Source organism: Solanum tuberosum, unplaced genomic scaffold (genome assembly GCF_000226075.1).
Source record: "Solanum tuberosum cultivar DM 1-3 516 R44 unplaced genomic scaffold, SolTub_3.0 scf00078, whole genome shotgun sequence".
Classification (NCBI taxonomy): Eukaryota; Viridiplantae; Streptophyta; class Magnoliopsida; order Solanales; family Solanaceae; genus Solanum; species Solanum tuberosum.
Genome location: NW_006239005.1, coordinates 729,781 through 739,674, shown reverse-complemented (window position 1 = coordinate 739,674; position 9,894 = coordinate 729,781). Strand labels below are relative to the sequence as shown.

Here is a 9,894-nt window from a genome sequence, read left to right as displayed (position 1 = left end):
TAATTAGTAAGAGATTGTCATCAAACTATTAAGAAAAAGTCAATCAATACTAACAATAAGTATATAATTATTTATATTCCACTTAGATTGATTTTTGGCTTTTGAGTTACTTTTATTATTTTAATTTAAACTAAAATGCTTATAAACATTTTTTTTTATATTTACCCGAATACTTAAAACAAAATGTTTAAAAACTTTCTTTTTTAATTGTATTTTTGTCCTTCCAACCGCATCTATTAACATTGGAACGCCATTAACATTTTTTTTTACCTCAGATTTGTTCAGCTCTTGTTATCTCTTCCCGAATCCCAGGTATGTATATATGTATTCTCCTTCATCTTTTGGGTTTACTTGTCGGTGCTTACTCTGCTCTTGGGTTTGATCTCCAGTTGTGTTTTTCTTTTAATCGATTTTGTTTCTTTTCTCTGCGATTTTGGATGTTTATGCGTTCGTATTTGAGCTTCGTTTTCTCGTCCATGATATGATATATTGTTGTGTGTTTGTACTGAATTTGGTTATTTCGCTACATGGATTTGTAATTTTGAGGGTTTTTAATTTATTTTTTTTAGGGTTGGGCCTTCCCTGTGGCTCATTTGGAATCTGTTTTTACTGTAATTTTTATAAAGGAAACTACTTCAGTATGAGTTGGGGTTGGGCTTGTTCGCTCATTTGTTCTGGAAATAGCAATTTGACTATTTGGTTAGTCCATGCCCTGAGACTTGAACAAACATGTGATGAAGATGTTGAGAGTTTATTAAGTAGACTGTACTCAAAAGACTCTTTAACTTCAAGTGTGATTGATTGAACATGTTTAAAACTGCTTTCTTATGAGTAAAACTTATTGTTCTTCTCAATTAACTTATTTTATGTATCATGCATTTCTTTTAGTTATCCGATAGTATGCGTTCCTTTTTTTTCGTTTCCCTATCGCTATGATTGCATTAGGCTCTTGTGCTTCTATATAAGCTGAAATTCTTACTTTCCGACTTATTTTAGATCAGCAAGGCAAGGCGCCAACAGTTAAATAGTTGCTCCAATGTACATGTATGATTTTGCAAGTAGCTGGAAGAACTAGTCATTTAAGAAAAGTTTTATTTGAACTTCAAACCTGACAAGGATATGTTTGAAACAACTGAAATGATCAATTTTGCGCTACACTACTTGAAATGGGACAACTTTGTCCGCCATTTTGTTTTTGCTAAATTTGGACCGGTTATGATGTACCAAATTAACAAGTTTTTATCAGTTCAGTCTTTCTTCTTTTTTTTTCTTGTGGAAAAAGGAGAGGTGGTGGTTGTTGTAGGGATGTTCTGTTACTTTATATATTGAGAGTTTGTATTAATTTTTATTTGTATTTGCATAATATTGACATGAGAAGAGTTTAAATGGAGTAACATGGTTAGTAAGGATTCATGTCGATAACCACAACTTGTTTGCGACTGAGGTGTAGTTATAAACAAAATCTGGCTTTGGGCACCTATGTTGTATACTTGAATGTCCCCAGGAGATCTCTGCCATCTTAATTGTCATCCAGGAAGTTGCTTTGATAACTGCAAAAGATTTTCTCTTAGCATAAAATATGACAACTTGCTCTTAAAAGGAAATTTTAACTTCTAATTAATTAATTTCATCCGTCTTACAAGTTTCTTCTAACTCATATCCCTGTGAGATTAGTGTAGTTAGCAAGCATCCTCATAGTTGATAGGTCCTGAATGAATGCCCGTGAAATGGTGGTCTTTTCAACTGCTAGATGCTACATTAAAAGAGAGGAACTGGAGGTGCTTTAAGCACAAATACAACCACATTCAGAGAATAAAAACTTAACATTTCTTTTGTTTGCTTTTGGTGTAGAATGAAACTTATTAACAAGCTGAATCTATTTTAGAGCTCCTACTCCTAGAATACCTACAGCTTTAGACGTGGATGTACTTTTGTTTTCTCCCTTTTGCCTCAACAGATCTCCAGGTTTCTTAGTGTTGTTATGAATAAAACATTCTCATTTCACCCAAAATTATAAATACAGTTGCTATTTGCCATTAAGTTTCAACTGTGGAAGCTAGATATTAGAAAATTCTTCAAATCAGTTGGTATTTTCCATTTACAGTGTTATGATAGTGTAGTAGGACACAAACCTTTGGTACCTTAGGTATGATAAAAGTATATATTCATGTGCCAGGGCTAAGGTTGGAGGTAGCCTGTTATCCGCAAAACATGTGACATGCATATATGAGCATCTTTGACTTTGTCTAGTTATTGAACATTAAAATTATCACTGTATGAGAAAGATGGTAAATTAGTATAAATCTTCTGGCATGATGAAACCTGCAGCATTCGTTATATGCTAAGTTGTTATTGTGCTGTTACTATATTGCTCTGCTGCCTTATTATCTGTTGTATTATCTGAGAAATAGTTCCATCTCTGTTATAAATTTGGCATTTAAAAGAAAAGTAATGCGAGGTTTAAGCTTAGTTTCTTACACGTAGCTTAACTTTGGGTGGCAATTCCTTTAGGGATTTGTAAAGGGTATCAATGGTTGTAAGCTATTCCTTTAGGGATTTGTAAAGGGTATCAATGGTTGTAAGCTATTCCTTTAGGGATTTGTAAAGGGTATCAATGGTTGTAAGCTATTCCTTTAGGGATTTGTAAAGGGTATCAATGGTTGTAAGCTATTCCTTTAGGGATTTGTAAAGGGTATCAATGGTTGTAAGCTATTCCTTTAGGGATTTGTAAAGGGTATCAATGGTTGTAAGCTATTCCTTTAGGGATTTGTAAAGGGTATCAATGGTTGTAAGCTATTCCTTTAGGGATTTGTAAAGGGTATCAATGGTTGTAAGCTATTCCTTTAGGGATTTGTAAAGGGTATCAATGGTTGTAAGCTATTCCTTTAGGGATTTGTAAAGGGTATCAATGGTTGTAAGCTATTCCTTTAGGGATTTGTAAAAGGTATCAATAGTTTAAGCTGCACAAATATGCAGAATTTGCATCCTCGGTACCAACAACAACAACAATATACTAGTGAAATCCCATAGTGAGGCCGGGGAGTGGGGAGGGTAGCATGTACGCAGACCTTACCCTTACCTTTACCCCTACCTATGTGGGTTGTCCCCGGTAGGCCTGGGGATAATATGGTTAAAACCGAAAAAACCGACCGAACCGAATTTGTTTAAATTTAGATTTCGGTTATTTCGGTTTCAAATTTCAATATTTTGGTTTTTTAGCTAAAGAAAATTGGTTAACGGTTAACCAAAATTATATATATATATATATATTCTTTACACCCTTAATTAAGTTTCTTCAGCCCATGCTCTAGCCGGCCCATTACCCATAGCCCACAAATGTGGCCCAAATTCCAATCAGAATTGAAATCCCTAACCTGAAAGAGTGAAATCCCTAACTCCCATCTCTCAACTCTCATCAGTTGTCTCTCAACTCTCAATCTCTCATCTCTCAGCTCGTCGTCCTTTGTCTCTTAAGTTCAGGCCAGCCGCTGCCCGCTGCTCAGTCCTCACTGAGTGCTCGCAGCCCGCAAGCCACTTCTGGAGGTGCTTTAAGCACAAATACAACCACATTCAGAGAATAAAAACTTAACATTTCTTTTGTTTGCTTTTGGTGTAGAATGAAACTTATTAACAAGCTGAATCTATTTTAGAGCTCCTACTCCTAGAATACCTACAGCTTTAGACGTGGATGTACTTTTGTTTTCTCCCTTTTGCCTCAACAGATCTCCAGGTTTCTTAGTGTTGTTATGAATAAAACATTCTCATTTCACCCAAAATTATAAATACAGTTGCTATTTGCCATTAAGTTTCAACTGTGGAAGCTAGATATTAGAAAATTCTTCAAATCAGTTGGTATTTTCCATTTACAGTGTTATGATAGTGTAGTAGGACACAAACCTTTGGTACCTTAGGTATGATAAAAGTATATATTCATGTGCCAGGGCTAAGGTTGGAGGTAGCCTGTTATCCGCAAAACATGTGACATGCATATATGAGCATCTTTGACTTTGTCTAGTTATTGAACATTAAAATTATCACTGTATGAGAAAGATGGTAAATTAGTATAAATCTTCTGGCATGATGAAACCTGCAGCATTCGTTATATGCTAAGTTGTTATTGTGCTGTTACTATATTGCTCTGCTGCCTTATTATCTGTTGTATTATCTGAGAAATAGTTCCATCTCTGTTATAAATTTGGCATTTAAAAGAAAAGTAATGCGAGGTTTAAGCTTAGTTTCTTACACGTAGCTTAACTTTGGGTGGCAATTCCTTTAGGGATTTGTAAAGGGTATCAATGGTTGTAAGCTATTCCTTTAGGGATTTGTAAAGGGTATCAATGGTTGTAAGCTATTCCTTTAGGGATTTGTAAAGGGTATCAATGGTTGTAAGCTATTCCTTTAGGGATTTGTAAAGGGTATCAATGGTTGTAAGCTATTCCTTTAGGGATTTGTAAAGGGTATCAATGGTTGTAAGCTATTCCTTTAGGGATTTGTAAAGGGTATCAATGGTTGTAAGCTATTCCTTTAGGGATTTGTAAAGGGTATCAATGGTTGTAAGCTATTCCTTTAGGGATTTGTAAAGGGTATCAATGGTTGTAAGCTATTCCTTTAGGGATTTGTAAAGGGTATCAATGGTTGTAAGCTATTCCTTTAGGGATTTGTAAAGGGTATCAATGGTTGTAAGCTATTCCTTTAGGGATTTGTAAAAGGTATCAATAGTTTAAGCTGCACAAATATGCAGAATTTGCATCCTCGGTACCAACAACAACAACAATATACTAGTGAAATCCCATAGTGAGGCCGGGGAGTGGGGAGGGTAGCATGTACGCAGACCTTACCCTTACCTTTACCCCTACCTATGTGGGTTGTCCCCGGTAGGCCTGGGGATAATATGGTTAAAACCGAAAAAACCGACCGAACCGAATTTGTTTAAATTTAGATTTCGGTTATTTCGGTTTCAAATTTCAATATTTTGGTTTTTTAGCTAAAGAAAATTGGTTAACGGTTAACCAAAATTATATATATATATATATATTCTTTACACCCTTAATTAAGTTTCTTCAGCCCATGCTCTAGCCGGCCCATTACCCATAGCCCACAAATGTGGCCCAAATTCCAATCAAAATTGAAATTCCTAAAGTGAAAGACTGAAATCCCTAACTCCCATCTCTCAACTCTCATCAGTTGTCTCTCAACTCTCAATCTCTCATCTCTCAGCTCGTCGTCCTTTGTCTCTTAAGTTCAGGCCAGCCGCTGCCCGCTGCTCAGTCCTCACTGAGTGCTCGCAGCCCGCAAGCCACTTCTCATTGGCCACTGCTCAGTGCTCGCTCGCGAGTCGCGCCTCGAAGGTCAGTGCTCATCACGTCCCAACTCTCATGTTGAATACTTATATTGAATTAGTCAACCTCATACCTTAAAATACAGACCACAAGACATTTAAAACCAGATCATATTTGAAACTTCATGGAATCTCAAATTTGTTTCTTTTTGCTGCTGTTAATGTATGATAAGTTACATACAAACGCATGTAGTGATATTCTCAAATGCACATTTATGTACTTACTTTAAAAAGTATGTTATAAAAAAATTATAAAGACAGGGAAGTTAGAGAAAGCAAAACATGAAATTTCAAGGAACCTAAGTAGTCCTATCATATAAAAAACAATGTCTTCCAGAGAATATACAGATCATGGTACTATTAAAGTGCAAATCTTGTCTATCCTAGTTCCTGGGACTGTTTTCAGATTCCCTTCGGTCTTCAAATCCGTATTGTCATCTCATGTTACAGCATTGAGGCCGGCCTAGCTGTTGTAATTTGTTCCATATACAAATCATTTGTCTAGGGGACTGGTAAATTAGGATGTGTTGCAGTGTTGGTACATGTATAACTTGTGAATTCTATTGATGTAATACCAAACATAAGGATACATTATTTGCTATTGCTATGGCCTATGAAGATTCATATTCAATTGATAGATACATAGACATCCTCATCCTTTGGATGCAGTCTGTTAGTGTGTTGTACTGTTGCATTGCTGCTGCTGGTAGGTGTTACTCTTAGTGTGTAATTAGTAATGTGTTGGAAGTTAGCTTAGCTTGTTTGGTGTTATAAGTTATAACTATAATACTGCTCTTTGTTTGTTTTTGGGTTCCTTGTATCTGGACAAAAAAAGTGAGACGTACTTCAAACATAAAAAAGTGAACAAAAGTGATTGAATTTTGAAAATGTACCACTATTTATTAAATTTGGTTAAACCGAAACTGAACCGAAATTGTAATAACCAAACTGAACCGTTATTTCAATTTGGTTTGGTTTCACATTTTTGCCAAACCGAAATGCCGAACTGACCGAACTCCCACCCCTAGTTCCAGGTAGACCCTCAGCTCAAAAGAAATGTCTCCGATGCAGGGTTGTAAGTATGATTGAAAATGGACACAAATATCTATTGTTTTTTATTACACTATTTATAGATTCCTCAAATTGTTTCTGATGCTTTCTTTGTGCTGAAAAGGACAAAGAGCATTTTCTGGTTAAGTTGGTTCCCATAGTTTGTCTTCTGTCTCAGTGATCTTTAGTAAATAGTTTTTGAAATCATAATAGATCCAAGTCCTGCCTTAGTATAAAATGAAGGTGTACAAAGGAGGTGTGTATGGACGTAGTTATACCAAATATTCTAGTTAATATTTTCTTAAGCGGCAACAGGTAGTAGTTTTGATGGTTATTTCAGAGGGGCATCCTATGAGAGGATCTTGCATTTTCAAACTCTTGTTTTATTTCCATTCGCTATATGTTGTGGCACCCACTTACAATCATGGAATAACCTTGGAACTTTCTCTTGATAACCTGCCTAATTTCCATACATCTCATTGTAGTATGCTTGCTAAACTTGCGCGAGTAAAATTCAACTTTGTGAGAAATCTCAAAGATTTTTTTTTACGTATTTGTTTCCAGGACGAATGGCTGGAAAAGCTGTAAAATCTGTAGCAAAAGCAGTTGGGGAATATCAATATCCATGGCAAGAAAAGTTGGTAAAATACAAGGATGAGCTTTCAAAGGGAGTTTGGGGTTACTGGGAGCTTGGAGCCTGGAAACCTCTGGGGATCAGTGCTCGCCATCGAGCTCGTCTGCGCAAGGAAGTTGTTCTTGCTGGACAAGATTGGCCATACGATCCAGCGAGAAAGGAAATGAGAACAAAGCAGAAAGGGCACAAGTGTGACAGAATATCAGCAGAAAAACGGGCAAAGACAGCTGAACTGATGCAAAAAATGCCTGAAATGTTGGCTGATTATAGGAAGAGAAAGTGGGAAAGGAAAATGAAAGCAGAAGAAGATGCTGCCAGAAAATCACTGCAAGAATAGGTTATACATGGGAATGGGATCCTTTCTTTTTCGACAATATAATGGACCAAAGATTTCCTGCTCACTTTTTGTTCTGTATTTTCAAACCGTAGCAATCGGCGTTATTTGCCTTGCTATTAGATGTGAGTTAATAACTAGTGTTTTGTTTTTCTTCATATGATCTTATTATGAAAACAAACAAAAAAGATGTTTATGGAGCATATCGAGTAGTTAAGTTGTTGTTAGTGTAATAAGTTTAAATATTAGATTAGATGAGAAAATGAATAAGAAGAAAAAAGAGATGAAGGTCTTAGAACTTGTTTGGATTGATTATTTTAAGTTTTTTTTTTAAAGAGATAAAGTGGTTAAAACACACCTAAACTATCCTTTTTTTGAGTTTCATATCCAAATTATTGAAAGTGTGAGAAACACACCTAAACTATTACACTTTAGTTTGAAAAGCACACCTCTGGTAAGCTAGTAGCTGATGAGCCTTTTTATGACAGTTCTTATGCCGACAGTTTTGAAAGTGAAAGTGAGGGGGAAAGATCTGATATTTTAAGGGCAAGAAAGAAGGACAAGAGGGTCTCATATGATCCAACATGGAAAAAAGTTGTGTGGCAACTAAATATGGTATTTGAAAATGTGAGACAATTCAGAGAAGCTTTGAGCAAGTATGCAATTAAGAGAATAAGATCCACAATGATCAAAGAAGGGTCAGGGTAAAATGCATAGCTAGTGGCTGTCCTTGGATACTTTATGCAAGCAAAGATTTCAAATCTTCCAATCCTAGACATAAGTGTTATAGGACCAATACCAACACAATGTGCAGCACTAAGTTTTTGGCCAAGTACTATAAAAGTAGAATTGTTTCTCAACCTTGCATAAAGGGATGGGAAATACAAGACTTGGTCAGGACAGACATGGGATTGATGCCAAGGTATGCGATAAGCTATGTTGGGATTAGTTATGCTAGGATAAGTTATGTTGGGATATGTTATGCTAGGATTAGTTATCCTGAGAGTATTTCTTATTGATTGTTTGATTAGTCGTATTCAAAATAATGTACATTGCATAATTTCTAAGAATAAGTTATTTATTTACAAAATTACCATCCAACATATCTAGTTTGTTATATTTTCTTTGCAAACTTTCATTATTCATTCTTAAAAAAAAAAACTTTCATTTTATATCACTTAAATATTTTTGTGTATGCATTCTCATGATTGTACCTTGTATGTTTTATAAAATTTTCATTTTATTTAGCTCAAAAATTAAAAAAATCATCTTAAAAGTAAAAGAATATATATTATTTATATCACTTAATTTAAGCACATATCACTCTTAAATTGAAAAATATTAAAATTACCTTCATTTTAATTTATATTTATAATATAAAATTTCAAGTGACTCAAAGAATATTTAATTAAAAATATGTAATTCATTAGTAGAGAAATCAAAATATAAGTAAGCATAAGAATTACTCAAATAAATTCAATGTATGATATATTCATAAATAAAAATAATATTTATATAGTGTAATTCTTTAATGAAAAATATGAAGAATCGTCATAAAAATAAGGAGTTGTGCAAGTTGTGAATGTTATTATATAACATATTAAAAGTAATGTGAATATACATGAATGTGAAAATTATGTATAAAAAGGGTTTAAGGAATACTTTAGTCATTTTACCTATTTTATATTGGGACAAGTTCTCCAAGTATTATATTCCATCAAAAGGTAGAGATAACTTATCCTAATGCTAACTATTAATCTTGAAATATATAAGTTATTCCAGGTTTTGTAACCAAACAAGAGATTAAAGGCTACTCAAAATTTATCTCGGAATTAGCTTTCCTTATCCATCATACCAAATAACCCCTAAATGAAAATAAAATATGAAATATATTATGTTATGAAATATATATTTTATTAACTCTTAAGCAATTAAAGTTAAAGGCCAAATCCATCGATGGCCCCCTAAAGTTGGCATCAACTTTCACTTAGGCACTTCAACTGAGCGATGTTTATTTTAGACACCTCATGTAAGGTTTCGTTGTGCCATTTTGACTCTTTCTGCTAACATGTCAAACTAAGTGTGATACACTCAACACTAGCGCGTAAAAGGCTTTATTTTGCTATTTTTTTAATTTCATTTTGTCTTCTTCTTCTTCTTCGCTATTTCTCAAGCCACCACCTCCCACCATTTTTTCAAGCTTAAACTCCTTCAATCGAGGTCGAATTTTTTTATTTCAATCCGTTTTCAAGCTTTTTTTTCTTTGTATTGCTTTTCTAAATCTACTGTCACCTCGCTCCACCTTTTTCGCCGAAAAAATGAATACGAACACCCATATTTCATATTTGTTCTCTCTTTCTTTTTTCCTCTCCCTGTTTTCTTCCGACAAAACAACACTAAAAAAATAATAAATATAAAAACAAAAGAAAAGAATAATTTTAAAAAAAAACACAAAAGAAATTTCTGACTGTAACAAAAAAAAGCGTAAAAGGGATACTACACTCATATTTTATATTTTCTCTCTGTTTCCCTCCTCCA

At 34.4% G+C, this 9,894-nt stretch overlaps 1 protein-coding gene across 3 annotated transcripts in view; it reads left to right on the top strand.

Moving 5' to 3' along the window:
• The first annotated feature begins 208 nt into the window (after positions 1-208).
• LOC102580609 (uncharacterized) overlaps positions 209-9,894 on the top strand; it is a 21,330-nt gene continuing 11,644 nt past the window's right edge. Inside the window, exons 1-2 of one of the 3 annotated variants that reach the window (XM_006346538.2) lie at positions 209-312; positions 6,953-7,359. In XM_006346538.2, the coding sequence (XP_006346600.1) occupies positions 6,958-7,359 (402 nt within the window). In that variant the 5' untranslated portion in view covers positions 209-312; positions 6,953-6,957. Of the gene's footprint in view, positions 313-5,178; positions 5,349-6,952; positions 7,584-9,894 lie in introns of those variants that run through there. The other 2 variants (XM_015308366.1, XM_006346537.2) reach the window with 2 other exon arrangements.